Source organism: Mauremys mutica, chromosome 7, assembly GCF_020497125.1.
Source record: "Mauremys mutica isolate MM-2020 ecotype Southern chromosome 7, ASM2049712v1, whole genome shotgun sequence".
Classification (NCBI taxonomy): Eukaryota; Metazoa; Chordata; order Testudines; family Geoemydidae; genus Mauremys; species Mauremys mutica.
The window spans coordinates 75,402,102-75,417,527 of record NC_059078.1 but is presented as its reverse complement, the minus strand read 5'-3'; the positions used below and the strand labels follow the sequence as shown (position 1 = coordinate 75,417,527).

Genomic DNA, 15,426 nt, shown 5'->3' with positions numbered 1-15,426 from the left:
TCTATAATTTTTTTTGTCAGTTAGATGAACTTCATTAATTAGTTTAGAGCATATATATTGACCTACTTTTAATGGTTATTACCAGGTGAGAAAAATCTTCCAGATTCCAAGTGACTGAAATATTAGTTTCTGTGGTGAAAGTTTGTGGGGCTTGGGAACAGGCAAATTCAGGATTTAGTAAAAGAACCAAATTGCTTACAGCCCCTAGAAAGAATTAATACAAAAGGGAAGGAAATCACAGTTTAATACAGGGAGGTGGTGGGAATGATAATGTGAATAAACTATTTGCTTTAATTTTAAAATACCTGTCCTACTTCTCCCAATCCATGAACTCCCAAAGTTGTAAGTTTCTGGACTTCATGTTTCACCTCCTAGAATACATATTGTCAGCACATTGGACTGGAATTCATGTTCATCAATGACGTGGAGCAATGCCAGTGGATCAGGCAGAAGTTTGAAACTCCTGGTGTCATGAAGTTTACAAATGAGGAAAAACGGACATTGTTAGCTAGGCTGGTGCGCTCCATGAGGTATGTTGGGGTTTGTCCGGCAACATTTTGTTTTCTGTTTCTTTTGAGGGGAGGAAGGGATAGATCACATTCTTGGGTATTTCCATGGCTTTTGTGACACAGTTAGCAGCAGATTCACTGGTTTGTGTTGGAGGTTTGGGCAAATATTTTAATAAACCACTCCATATAAGTAGTTTAGAGTTCTTTTCAGACAAACTATGATGAGTGGCTTTGAATGCGGTTGCTGAGGTTTCCCAGCCAGTCTTACCTTCTAAAGTACCTGATTGTCCATGATACTCTGTGTACTTTTCCCCACTCTGGTGCCCCAAAACTGAAAAGCCATTGTAACTGGCCCTCTCAGAATTTTCCTGGTGTGAGGAGAATCCCCAGGTGGTGTGTAGAGTAGACGTTTTCAACCTCTATCGGACATAGGTGGCGTGGCCAGGTTATCCCTGCAACCAACTGATGGTCTACTGCCAGAATGGCCCCTTGGGGTCAGGACAGCCAGACATAACTTAGCACAGTGTTTTTCAAACTGTGGGTCGCAACCCAGTACTGGATCGTGGCATGTAAGGCACTGGGTCACCTTGCTCTGGTCAGCACTACTGACTGGGACGTTAAAAGTACTGTTGGCAGTGCTGCCCAGCTAAGGCAGGCTAGTGCCTACCTTTTCCAACACCGTGCTGAGCCCCAGAAGCAGCTAGCAGCGGGTCTGGCTTCTAGGCAGGGGGGCCCTGGGGCTCCATGTGCTGTCTCTGCCCTGAGCACCAGCTAATGGGAGCTGGGGAGGCGGTGCCTGTGGGCGAGAATCGCACAGAGCCACTTGTGCACCTCTGCCTAGGAGACAGACCTGCTGCTGGCCGCTTCTGGGATGCAGCGCAGTCCATGGTGCCAGGACAGATGGGAAGCCTGCCTCTGCACCCCAGCTGCACTGCTGACCGGGAGCAACCAAAGGTAAGTCCGTGCCCCAACCCTGCGCCCCAATCCCCTGCCCCAGCCCTGAGCCCCCCTCAAACCTGAACACTTTCCTGCACCCCAAACCTCCCAGCCCCACCCGAGAGCCTGCACCCCCAGCCCAGAGCCCTGACCTCATCCTGCACCCCAAACCCCTCATCCCTGGCCCCATCCCAGAGCCTGCGCCCAGAGCTGTGACCCCCTCCTGCACCCCAACCCCCTGTCCCAGCCCAGAGCCCCTCCTATACCCCAAATCCCTCATCCTCAGCTCCGTTGCGTCATGGGCATCTACAGTTTTCTTCAACTGGGTCCCCAGAAAAAAAGTTTGAAAACTAGCTTAGCGCACTTCCCAGGTTTCAGAAAGCTGTACCAGGAGAGAACAGGATTTGGAAGCATAAAGGTAACTTAAAGGCATGTCTGTTTAGCCTTTTCTGAGCTATGCCAAATTCAGCTCTACCATGGCACTCTGTCTGAACCCACAGACTTTTTTTCATCTCTTGTCTGTTTAGTGATCTGAATTTTAAACCAGTTGAAGGAGGCATCTAGTTCTCAGTGCACCGAAATCCACATCTCAACAATCAATCCCCCCATTGGCACCCATATTGACTGTCTCTGTTGCGAGGTCATAGAGTATGAAGGCCTCCCTACCTTCTTGCATGGGGAGCAAGGCTTGCTGCCTGTTCTCTACATAGTTAACCACAGGACAGGACTTCATTTCTCAGTGCTGGCCATCTGGCATCTTTGACAAACACTGCAGTCAGCACAAGATAGTGACACTGATTTAGAGAGTGATTAATGGGAATATGTTTCTTTACTAGATTCTTCCCCCCCCCCCCCCCAAAAAAAAAAAAGAGAGGGAGAGGCAGTAGAAAACTGTTACAAATGAAGTTCCAACAGAAGGTACTGAAGTTTTTGTCACTGTCTGTGGTGTTTGGCAATATTTTCAGTTGGGGAGACAGCAGTGCATCATTCTTGTCCAATTTTAAATGTTAATGAAACAGAAAGGAATTTTAGTCAGACACTTAATAGTCAGGTGAACATGGCATTTGAGTGACGGGTTGTTAAACAACTTGTCTGTATGACGTTTCCTCATTTATCTTCCTGATGCAGAAATTTACATTACCTCTGCCTGTGTAAGCTGTGGAGGGACCTGATTTTGACCAACAGGAAGGAGCCAAACACTTTACCAAATTTTGTTTTGTCTATGGAAAATCCAGAAGTATTTTAGATGAATTTCTGTCCCAGCCAGCTGTGGACACAATTCCTACTGAAAAAGGTTGAAAGTGCTAAATCCATTGCTGTGCAAAATCTGCTTCATACTCTTTGAGTTTACAGTCTTGTAGCTCAGGGGGCATTATCATGCTAAGAATCATTTTTTTTAAAATGTTTATTCCTTCACATGTTGCTAATATCACTTTAGATTTTAAAATTCAGTTTTAATAATCTAACATCTTCTCATTTGTTTACTGGTAGATGTAGAAATGGCATCTAACTCAATTTTTTATTTTAGAAAATATGTCCATTGTATATTTCTGGAGACTCACACAAATGATAAACACAGGCAATGTTAGGCCCTGATTGTCCAATCTGATTCATGTGGCCAGACTCTAATGGCTGCACACCAGCTGGCGGGATCAAGGCCTTTCTAGGCATGTCTGTCTCTCTCCCTCCCTGCTTCTCATGTACAAGTCCCCATGGTGTTTAGTTTCACAGTCTGGCAGGGAGGATGTGTAAATCTAATGAAAGCTGCTACTTTGTTTTTTTTAAACAGATCACTCTGTGTGTGTGTGTGTGTGTGTGTGTGTGTAAAATATATTTGTGAAAGTTCAACCTGAATTTCAGCTAATTCAGGGAAAAATTTAGGTTATTAAAGTTTGTTTTGCATATATCTATATAATTATTGACAGATTTTTTTTTCCTTTGGTGAAATTTCAACTTTAACAACCTTGGCCTGAATTAACTGCCATTGTCCCTTGAAGGGTGTGAGGAGACTACCAAATTGATTGTTTGGGAAGTTTCTGACTTGACTGGTTCAAATATCCTGTGGACCTGGAGGTTACATCTAAGATGTCAGGCCCTAGGCAACATGTCCTTTTCTCTTCTTCAGAATATAGACTAGTCAGAATCTGATCAAAATACTAATAAAGCCGTAGAACACCCTTCTAGTGGTGGTAACCAAGTCTTATATTTCTTTAGATGTTACAGGCAGTCCTTCAAGTGAGGTGCACTGATACCTCCTTACTATCCACACACGAGCATATTGCCCTCTTGAACTGCCACAAAGGATTTGTTTTTCCAAATGATATTTTAGAACCCAAATGTTACCAGGGGAAGGGGAAGGGGAAGAGAAAGCTTTTGTTCTTATTTGAGTGATTGCTCATATCCATTCCACGTTAGACATGCACACACCGTGTGTACTGTGCCCAGAATTTTTTCCCGAAGTGGTATCCGTTGGGCTGTCTCTAGCTCCTTCTGGTGCCACATGCTTATGCATTAGTATAAGGGGCACTGGCAGCTCCGCACCCTCTCAGTTCCTTCTTACCGGCCATGACAATTGCTGGAACAACTCCTTGTGCTTTGGCAAGTCATTATTTAGTGGTTTCTCTTTAGCATAGTTAATTAGTCTTCTCACATGAGATGTCCATTTGCTTCCTTAAAGGATTAGAAAGACTTTACCCTCAGATTCACAAACCAATTCTGCTATGGGACCTAAACCTGGTCCTGTCAAGACTCATGGGCCTTCCCTTTGAACCACTAGCATTGTGCTCTCTGCTTTATCTTTCCTGGAAGATCGCTTTCCTGGTGGCGTTACCTCAGCCAGAAGGGTCTCCGAAATCAGGACCATTACGTCAGAACCACTGTACATGGAATTCTTCCAGGACATGGTTCAACAGTGCTCCCACTCGGTATTTCTTTCAAAGGTAGTCTTTTGGTTCCATAGTAACCAGGCTATTTTCCTGCCAGTTTTCTTCCCAAAATCATGCAGGAATTCAGAGGAGCAGCATCTCCACTCGTTGGATGTTGCATGCCCTAGCCTTCTACACTGAGACGACCAAGCTGTTCTGTAAATCCACTCAGCTCTTCATGGTAATAGCAGATAGGATGAAAGGCCTACCTGTTTCAGCCCAGAGAATTTCATCCTGGATAATTTCCCGTATTCGTACATGCTACAAGCAGGCAGGCGTCCCAACTCCTGCCATCTTGACTGCCTACTGGATGAGAACTCAGGCCTCATCAGTGTTTCTGGCCCAAGACATCTGCAGAGCAGTGATCTGGTTGTCAGTGCGTGCCTTCTCCTCCCACTGTGCCATCACCCAACAGGCTCAAGATGACACCTGGGAGAGCAGTATTGCAATCCTCATGTCCAGGAACTGCAAGCCCCGCTTCTTGGGTACTGCGTGTGAGTCACTTAACGTGGAATGGAAATGAACAATCACCCGAAGAAAAAAAACGGTTACTAACCTTTACGTAAGTGTTGTTCTTCAAGATGTGTTGCTCATATCCATTCCACAACCCACCTCCTGCCTCTCTGTCTGAGTTATCCGGCAAGAAGGAACCGAGAGGGTGAAGGGCCAGCAGTGCCCCTTATACCGGCACATAAGCATGTGGCACCAGAGGATGCTAAAGCCAGCCCAATATATACCACTGAGGGAAATTTCTGGTGACAGTGCATGCAGGGCGTGCACACCTAACATGGAATGGACATGAGCAATGCTTCTTGAAGAACAACAGTTATGGAAAGGTTAGTAACTTTTTTTTCCCATATTCCCATGTGTGGATGAAGGGAGACAGGAAGGAGGAGACCCTTTAATGTTATCAATTTGTGACTGTTCTATCGTATGCAAGGCTTTAATACATGGTGAACACAACTTATTAGCCTTGTCCACCTACTGCCTGCCCTCTCGTGAACATTTCCGACTTGCATTTGGTAAGGACACTAGGATAAAGAGCTATTTCTAAACATATATAACCAGAATCCCCCTGACCCTGACGCAAGATGTCCCAAGTGCAAGGTGTCACTTTGAAATGTTGAAAATGCTTCCAAAGTCAGTGGCAATGTGCTCTGGTAAATACACTTGCTAACTGGAAGGGGAGGGGGAAGTTACCCTGTGCAGATGATATGGGTTAACATGAAGCCCCGAAAGGATGGAAAATCGCAGATACAGCTGCCATTTTAATTCACCCCATTGTCTAGAGGGCTTTTGCTCTCAAGGAGCCAGACCCTCTAATTTTTGTAAATCAATGTGGTTCCATTGATTTTAATGGTGCTATCAAATTAACATCAGTTCAGGATCTGTCCATTGTTCTTAAGGTTCTACACTGCCTTAGATCTAAACTGTTGGGTGAGCTTAGGAGAGTTTTCTGGCAACATTCCATTTCACTGCTGTTATGGCTTTTATGCTTTAAATCAGAAGGAAGGTAATCTTCAGCATTATACTTGGAGATGTGTATTAATGGACATTGTGACATTATCAGGCCTTGCATTACACTGATGATGTAACCACTAACGTTATTTCATGGAGATTTATTTTTCTTTGTGTTCAATATCTTTAGGCTTTATAAATGATCCTTTCAGCGTTTGTTAAAAGCCACTTTAACTGTGTGCAGTGCCTCTGGCCCTAACCCATTAAAAGATGGAACAACAGAGAACTGTCAGTAAAGGACAGATTTTTATGTCTGTAGTTACTGATTCCTGAGGCATAGATTCCAGTGTAGCGGCTCTTGGCAAATTACCAACTGTTACGTTACTTAGTCTCAGGAGCTGTGCCGCTGAATAGGGTTTCCAAGATTTCCTCTGGAATTACATGTTTTCTGCTGCAAGTTTTTATGCTGCCATTTCCCTTAATTATTTATTCATTGTTACGTCCAGATGATATGGGATTTTCGTTTGTCTCCACTTGGATCTGCAGGGTGGTTTACTCTTCTGACGTTCTGCCTGCTTGTGAGGCTTTCCCCTTTGTAGTCAGGGGGAACTTCATGCATGTAGGAAGTGCAGACTAGAAAAATCAAAATCTGACCTGAGATTTTTGCCGTAATTTCTATGGTTTGATTTTGTTCATCATAATATTTTCCAAGTGTCAGGATCAATTCACAAAGTGCTGGTGAGAACTTTTAAAGGTGGGTGGGAGAGAGAGAGATCCTTCCTCTTTTATAGACTTACTTTCCCCCAATAAAATTCATGCTCTGAGAAATATGAGTATGTATTTAGAAGTCTTCTCTAAAATTACAGTGGGCATCTTATGTTACTTCTCCAAATGCCCTTCAGTTGATTTTAAAAAAAATCACCATCTGATGCATTTCCTTAACTTGTTGCTTTTTTCTCCCTCTTTTGGCAAGATTTGAAGATTTCCTTGCCCGCAAGTGGTCCTCAGAGAAGCGCTTTGGTTTGGAAGGGTGTGAAGTAATGATTCCTGCTCTTAAAACCATCATTGACAAATCCAGTGAAATGGGGGTTGAATATGTAATAATGGGGATGCCTCACAGGTAACTGTTCATTTAAAATAAAAAATGCAAATAATGGACTCAGTTGCACAGTGTGGTATATGCTGCTTTAGGTTTCTGGCCACTTTTAGAGACTGGGAATGTGATGATGTTAGGGAGGTTGGTAAAACAGGTTAGTTATCCCAGCTAAAAGATATACTGAGTATCAGTATCACAGAATCCTAAGGGAGCTATCTCTCGGTGAGGGGCTAAAGCTTTCATCATGGGAGACTAGTCAAGTATTTGCTTTGAAATAGAAGTGAGTCTGACAGGCATTATACTTCATTCCCCATTGTGGAGAGCTTGGAATTGAGATGTGGGAAATCGGTACATCCTATCTATACTCTGGAAGGCATTACCAGGAGTGGGGACACTATTGACGAATAAGATCTTAGGCAGGGGCAGAGTCATTTAAAAAGGGGAAATAAACATCCTTTTATTTAAAAAATGAGATGCACATTTGCTTGTGGGATTTCTTTGATTCCCAGGTTTCAATCTGCTACAGGTGGCAATAGAATCAACTTTGAAAACACTTTGGTATTTGGAACATAGCTGCTGAGCCGCTGATTCTTGTTGATAGGGTAGTCAGTTTTCTCATAGGTGGGAGAAAGGGTCCTTATAATTCAGGGAACCTTAAAAGAAGGGGTAGGAAAAATTAGCAAACAATATATTATATTCATCATAGTAGGAGAAAGGGTTCATAACTATTCCATGCTATTTTCTCATAACCTTGTACTAAGAGCTACTTTTCATACTCACAGAATGTTATATTAATTTCACAAAACTGTGGGGATTTTTTTTTAGTTAAAGTACAAAAATCAAGAAATGTAAAATGAAGGAGCTGTTCTGTGGTAGCAATAAGCCACTCCAGGGGTCGTTAGTTGGCTACTGGTGCATTTTTTGGCCTTCTGCCTCACAACATGACTGAAGCAAGCAACAATAGCCAATTAATGTACAGCCCTCTGTAGCTTATTGCTATAACCATTAATTAAAATATATTTTCAAAGGGTCTATCCTGCCTGCACTTGGGTGTGCATGAGAGTAGCTCTGCATGTGTATCCGAAGGCAAAATATGGTGCCTCCCTCCCCCCCCCCAAAATAAGTAAAACTCCCCCAGTCTCTCATCTGTGATAATTGTCAAGTAACTGGTCTAGATAATAGCACTCTACTGATGGCACGTTAGGGTTGTGATAGAAACCCACAGAAGAGAAATCTCTAGCTTGCCATTAAATACCTAGGCACTATGGAGTGCCAATGGAGATGCAGTAGGGATACACTGGTGTGTGGGAGGGGTGGGGAGTGGTTGGAGGATTAAAGGGCAGTATTTTAGATGTTTAAAATACACTTTTTTTTTTAAATTTCCAAAATTGTATGGTAAGATTTCATCAAAGAACCTTCTGTTGTTGTTTAGAGGTAGGTTGAATGTACTGGCCAATGTCATCCGAAAGGAGTTGGAGCAGATCTTCTGTCAATTTGATCCAAAACTTGAAGCAGCTGATGAGGTAACATGCAACTTTATTACTGATAGAGAATAAGTACTGAATTGTTCTGGATGTTCTTGTCCATGTAAATATGCAGTACTAGGAACTATTAAAGTGCATAATTTTGTTTTGTAAAGTGATCAGAATCAATGGGGTTTACTGGTAACTTTATTCTTTACAAAACGCTATAGCACATCTTTCAAATGCGGAAAGATTCCTAGTCATTAACTCTAAACAGTGAATTCGAGTCACAGGGTATCTCTCTAACATAATTTGTTTTAGCTCCAACCATCTTCCTCTATTTTGCAGAGACAAGCATGTTGTCAGTGCTTAGTTAATATTAAGTGTTCTGTTCTGACCCTGAGGTATTAAAACAGAAACAAATGTTTAAAATTTTAAATTATTTTCAGTAAAAATAACATGCAGTATGACACATAACAGCTAGCCAGATTCATTTTTCAGTATGAAGTGGAAATTTCAAGTGTTGAATTGGAAGTCGTTTATATGGCTGGTGTACATGAACCTTGACTGTCTCTGTATGTTAGGGGTCTGGGGATGTAAAATATCATTTGGGAATGTACCATGAGAGGATCAACCGAGCAACAAATAAGAACATCACTCTGTCGCTTGTGGCTAACCCATCTCATTTGGAAGCAGTAAACCCTGTTGTTCAGGGGAAGACCAAAGCTGAGCAGTTTTACAGAGGGGATACAGAAGGGAAAAAGGTAAAATTACAAGCTTGCTAGGATAACTTTTGCTGGGTGTGTGTGTGTGTGTGTGTGTTTTAATAGCCCAATTTACAAAAGTTTTGAGCTGCAGAAGTGGGAGGTACTTCAAGACACCGAAACTTTTCTTTGTGTAATTGAATATGTTGGCCTTTGAACTAAACTAATAATTTTAAATTAGCACAGGGTAAAACTTCCTAATTCTCTGACTGATTACCAGGTTGATTAACTTAGTTCCTGAACTTGGAAACCTCAGATTGTAACTTTCACTCAATTGGGAATCAAACAAAGCAGTTTGAATGCAGCCAAGCATGCATGTTCTGATTTCTTACATTTTTTTAAATTTGAATTGTGGTCCTTCCTAGGAATCCCAGTCATAGACCAGGGCCTATGGTGCTGGGCATTGTAATAATACATAACAAAAAGTTAATGCCCTGAGGAACTGACAGTTACACTTCCTGTTACCTAATGCTTTTTTTCCATTCCTCCCTTATCTTAGGTCATGTCCATACTACTACATGGAGATGCTGCCTTTGCTGGACAGGGAGTGGTTTATGAAACCTTTCATCTCAGTGACCTCCCATCATACACCACAAATGGCACTATTCATGTTGTGGTCAATAACCAGGTGAAAAACAGACTGTCTTAAGCAATATGGGTCTAATGATTTCCCATATATTCCTTTGTTTTATTCTTGTCATGATAGATTATATATACCAGCCCTCTTTCATTGACTAGAATGATTATACCCTGAAAATGGTCAGCACATCTGGCTGTGCTCAGCGTAGGCGACACAGATTTTGTGGAACCCAAATGAGTATGTAAAAATGATGCATTGTGTTAGATGAATTAAAGAAGAAATTACCTTCCAAAGTGAAAAGCCTATAATTACTGTCATGTAAATAACTATGTATTAAACTAAGACTTCAGGCATTCATAACAAAAGCAAAAAGAACCCCTTTCTCCCACATATTAACAGACGCTTGTTTTTTCTTAGATTGGTTTCACCACAGATCCCCGAATGGCCCGCTCATCTCCATACCCTACAGACGTTGCCCGTGTGGTCAACGCACCCATATTCCATGTGAATGCTGATGACCCTGAAGCAGTGATGTATGTGTGCAATGTAGCTGTAGAATGGAGAAACACATTCAATAAAGACGTGGTTGTAGACTTAGTAAGTACTGGGTTAATCTTAACTCTTCACTTTACATATTTTATGCTAGTCTTTTAAAGTAAGTCAGTAATGTCAAATATGTTACTAAGTGTTTATAAACATTGCTATGCTCATTGCATTTATTGGCTTGAATGCGACTGTTAAGCAGTTTTCCCTACCTTACATTATTACTTGTATTATAATACTGCCTAGAGCAGGGGTTCTCAACCTTTTTCTTTCTGAACCCCACCCCCCACAACATGCTATAAAAACTCAATGGCCTACGTGTGCCACAACTGTTTTTCTGCATATAAAAGCCAGACCCAACATTAGGGGGTAGCAAGCAGGGCAATTGCCTGGGGTCCCATGCCACAGGGGCCTCTGCGAAGCTCAGTGGCTCAGGCTTCAGTCCCAGGTGGCGCAGCTCAGGGCTTCAGGTGGTGAGGCTCCGTGGCTTCATCCTGCTTGGTGGACCACCTGAAACCTGTTTGCGGTCTCCCAGGGTCTGTGGACCCTCAGTTGAGAACCTCTGGCCTAGAGGACCCAACCAGAACCAGAGCCCTGTTGTGCTAGATGCTGTACCCAAAATAAGAGGGAGCCCTTACCCCAAAGAGACGTATGTTGATTTTAATGTCTCTTTAAGCAACAACTTTAATGCCTTAAGCCCATAAATCTCTAGAAAGCAGGAAATGTTAAGAGATTAGTTTCATGTCTCTCGTTATTGACAGATATAAATCTTCCCTGTGTAGGTTTGTTACCGAAGGAGAGGCCACAATGAAATGGATGAACCCTTGTTCACCCAGCCCCTGATGTACAAGCAGATTCACAAGCAGGTGCCAGTGCTGAAGAAGTATGCTGACAAACTTATTGCAGATGGGACTGTAACACTACAGGAGTTTGAGGTACAGTATGTCAGCAGAGCTAGAAGGCTGTTTGTGATGCTGTTCGCAGAAGGAAGTGACGGCATGCTGTTTCCTTAACTACTTTTTGCTTCACTACTTTGTTGCCTTCATTCTATGCCTTTTTCTGACTGTCTTGTTTTGTTTTACATAAAATAGAAAATAGTACTACTGGAGAAATGTGTGGCAGGAGATGAGCTTAATTTTCATTGATTACATGACATAAGGCTTAAAGATGGAGAAAAATGTATGATTGTCTCTAACTGGTGAAGCTGAGTCACTTGTGTTGATCTGCTATATACATAGCTACTGTCAACCTAGGAGGACTGGAAATGCTGTGTAGTAATTAAAATAATACATGGTACCCAGAAAAACAGGTTCTCCTCAATTCTTAGACTGATACAGTGATAAGGTAGGGCTGTTAAGACTGTTTAATATTAGCTGTGTTAGTGCTTCAGGAGCCTTTGACAATTGCAAATTAGTATGATTTAAAGAGCTTGAGTGGAGGGGAGATACAGGGAATCAGAATTCACCTCCCTGCCTTGGATCTGTGGCAACACCAATTCAGAGGTGTCTGAAATATTCATGATTATATCTACCGCATCTCTAATCATGGGAGCTTCTTGTTGGAGCATCTTATGTAATTGGCAATTGTAGGCAATATGCTGATGTTTACTCAGAATAGGATAACAAACTCATTAGTTTTGTTCCTCAGTTGTATTGAATCTGTTGCACTCGGACTTCAGAGATAAGTCTGAACTACCATATAAAAATTAAATCTGCATTTTTTTACTATATCATTATTCATACTAAACTGGCTAACTCTTTTTATATTGTACTTTTATGCTTGTGGAAGTGGACGTAGTAGTAGTAGCAGCACTGTAAAGCAAGGCATTGCATGGGGAGACTGTGGATCTGGGCCAACTATTAGGCACAGTTCTTGCCTGAGGCAGGATACCAGACTCCGTGATCTTTGGTTCAATCTAGAATCCTACATTCCTAAAAAGTTGGAACACAAAGGTGTGTAGGCGCTTTACTTCCACTGAAATTAATGGAGGTTGGGAGACTAAATACTTTTGTGGCTCTGAGCCAGTCTGCCCACAGTACCCAAATAATGCACCGAGACAGTTATACAGCTAAGCTACGTAGGTGCATGGGGAATTCCTTCCTGATCCCTGTAGTGACACCAGAAGCCAGTTGGATAACCTTAATCTTCATACATATGACAAATTACGTGTGCTGTTCTGATGCTGACATGGAATACCACCTGCTATTCTAGTGTTGGATCTCTCATCAGCAGAATCTGCCCAAAGAACCAAATAGCAGGGTGGTTTTGTTTTAAGAAATGGATAAATGTGTTTTAAGAGTTTTTGAGCTGAGTGAAACTCCAGTAACTCCACTGAAATCAGTGGAGTTACTCTGGGTTTACACTGGCATAACTGAGATAAAAAACTGGAATTTTGTGTGTTGTAATGTGGATGTTTCATCACTTTGGAATGGTATGCACTTTCTATAAGCAAGTATCAGAGGGGTAGCTGTGTTAGTCTGGATCTGTAAAAAGCAACAAAGAGTCCTGTGGCACCTTAAAGACTAACAGATGTATTGGAGCATAAACTTTCATGGGTGAATACCCACTTCGTCAGACGCATGTGTGTCATTTTTGTTTTTTTATCTCTAACTCCTTGTTCTATAGGAAGAAATTGCAAAGTATGATAAAATCTGTGAAGAAGCTTATACTAGATCTAAGGATAAGAAAATTCTACACATTAAACACTGGCTTGATTCACCTTGGCCTGGTAAGTGTCCTTCAAATACCCAAATGCCAATGAGACTAGTTGGTGCCATTTGTGCTTTCCCTTTGAACAAAAATCCTGCCACCTTTATTGAGCCCTTCGCCAGGCACTACATCCTTTTGAAGTGAAGGATTTGGTTCTTGGTTTGCATATGTAGCAAATGAAAGGATGCCAAAACAGTTTGGCAGAGGTGCAGTTGTCAGTACATCTTTAGAAATGGATGTGGCAAAAGCAACACTTTATCACTTCGAAAAGAGCTTTTCTCAGTCTACTATTAACAGAGAAGTGATTTGTCTGTAATGTTACCTGCCTTTATTCCTTCAGAGGGAAATTCCACCTCTGTGGACCTCTATTTTCAGGCCTTAAGCAGGTCTGAAATGGTGCATGTGCCTTGTGCCTCTCTGCACATGGTTGAATTTTACTCTCAATGAGTGAAAGTAAAACAGCAAACAAAAGAGCCATATTGTGTGTGTGAGAGACCAAGAATTGTTCTGTATAGGACCTGGAAATAATCCATTCCCTAATTTAAAAGGTGTGGAAATGGCTCTTGGCTGTTGAAAACATTAGGATATTTTAAGAGTGTTTCTTTTAACAGTAAAATTCTTATGTTTTTATTTTTATTACAGATAGTGTAGCAGTTCTCTTAATAATTAGAAGCCTCTATTCATCCAGAATGCCTTATAACGTTTCTCCTTCCAGGGTTCTTTAATTTGAATGGAGAACCAAAGAGCATGACTTGTCCTCCAACAGGCATCCCGGAAGACATGCTGAACCACATTGGCAATGGAGCTAGCTCTGTGCCCCTCGAGGGTTTCAAAATACATGGAGGTCAGCTGGATTCTCTGCTATTTCTGAAATGTCAGACATTGCTTTCTTTGTCCTTGCTTTGTTTCTGCACATCAGTTACAGGGTAGTTGCTCTTCTGAGGTACATTGGTAAAGGGGAGGAAGGAGCTGGTGACGTGCCTTCACAATTCACATATGCCACCTTACTGACAGGTGGGAAGGTGGCAGTGAACATCCTACTGAACTATTCTCCTTCAAGAATTTAATATTCCTTTGTTATCATAGCATCTCTTTCCTAACCTCATTAAAGTAAATTCCTTTTCTCTGTGGTCTTATAACGTGGAGGGAAGTGAAAACATCTTTATAACATGCAGCTGGCTAAATCTTTCTTAGTGAAGAGGGTAAGACTGTAACTACCCAGACTAATCAAGACAACTGTTTTTTTCCCAGATGTGCAATGCATGTCTTCACTTGTGCAGATGGACATGTGCTTGTATTCTTTAATGCATAGTATGAAAAGATGTCTGTACTACAAGTACAAATCTAACTTGCTTCCTGAAATGGAGGTTCTAAATCTGAGTATGTTTTTAATATACTAAAGGCACAGTTATGATTGTGGAGACAACTCCTTATGATGCTTTCCTTGTAGGTGGTGATTTCCTCTTCCTACAAGGATGCAGCTTAGTCCAGTCAGACAGTACTGCTTGTTTCAAGGAATCATTTTCTAGTACAACCACATGGCATATCATTGTACTATGCTTAGTGTGAGGAAGTTTGGTCAAACTTTCTTTCAGCTTCAGAGGGGTAGCCGTGTTAGTCTGGATCTGTAAAAGCAACAAAGAATCCTGTGGCACCTTATAGACTAACAGACGTTTTGCAGCATGAGCTTTCGTGGGTGAATACCCACTTCTTCAGATGCATCTGAAGAAGTGGGTATTCACCCACGAAAGCTCATGCTGCAAAACGTCTGTTAGTCTATAAGGTGCCACAGGATTCTTTGTTGCTTTCTTTCAGCTTGTGGGCAGACATGACACGTAGTCCAGTGACTACATTAAGTCTTGCTACTGAGAGTCAAGTGCTTTCTGAAAAAAAATCTTAACCCTTAGCATCAAGGGGCTTAATTCTGAACTAGTAACTCTAATGATTAAAAGTTAAACATATGACTAGCTCAATGGGTAGTGGTCTGCACTAGCATGCCACGGTCTGAGCATAATTTCTTTCTCTCTGGGCTGGTGGAATCTGGAGGCACTAGAAAGGCAGTATGCTCAGCCTCTGGGGAAGAATGGAACTGCCTGACACAGTAACTCCCACTCATCTTGTCCATATCAGGTGAAGGAAGTTCACCTGGGTGTGAGGGCTGTTCTTCAGCATAGGATCCTCTCTAGAGAATCTCATTCCCCTCTATAAGCACTCCTCAAAAAAAGAAATGTCAATATACATCTGGAAATCTCTCAATGTCAGCAGTTGCAATAGGACCTTCTGTGCGTACGTTTTCCTTCAGGAATATTAAATGTAACAAGCAGTGGTAAGGGGATCCCGAATTATGTTAGCATGTTTATTGAAGCAATTACTGTATTAACTTTAAAAATCTGGTGCGCATTTGTGCAAGAGGCACTGGATTGCTGTGACACTTTTTGATTAGT

At 41.8% G+C, this 15,426-nt stretch overlaps 1 protein-coding gene across 5 annotated transcripts in view; it reads left to right on the top strand.

Annotated features, from left to right (window-relative positions):
* Nucleotides 1-15,426, top strand: part of OGDHL (oxoglutarate dehydrogenase L) — a 123,801-nt gene that overhangs the window by 52,617 nt on the left and 55,758 nt on the right. For 4 of the 5 annotated variants that reach the window (XM_045025444.1, XM_045025442.1, XM_045025446.1 and 1 more), the window contains exons 6-14: nt 376-530; nt 6,801-6,947; nt 8,356-8,446; nt 8,971-9,150; nt 9,650-9,778; nt 10,148-10,327; nt 11,056-11,208; nt 12,899-13,001; nt 13,698-13,826. In XM_045025444.1, the coding sequence (XP_044881379.1) occupies nt 376-530; nt 6,801-6,947; nt 8,356-8,446; nt 8,971-9,150; nt 9,650-9,778; nt 10,148-10,327; nt 11,056-11,208; nt 12,899-13,001; nt 13,698-13,826 (1,267 nt within the window). The remainder of the gene's footprint in view (nt 1-375; nt 531-6,800; nt 6,948-8,355; nt 8,447-8,970; nt 9,151-9,649; nt 9,779-10,147; nt 10,328-11,055; nt 11,209-12,898; nt 13,002-13,697; nt 13,827-15,426) is intronic. The other variant, XM_045025447.1, reaches the window with a different exon arrangement.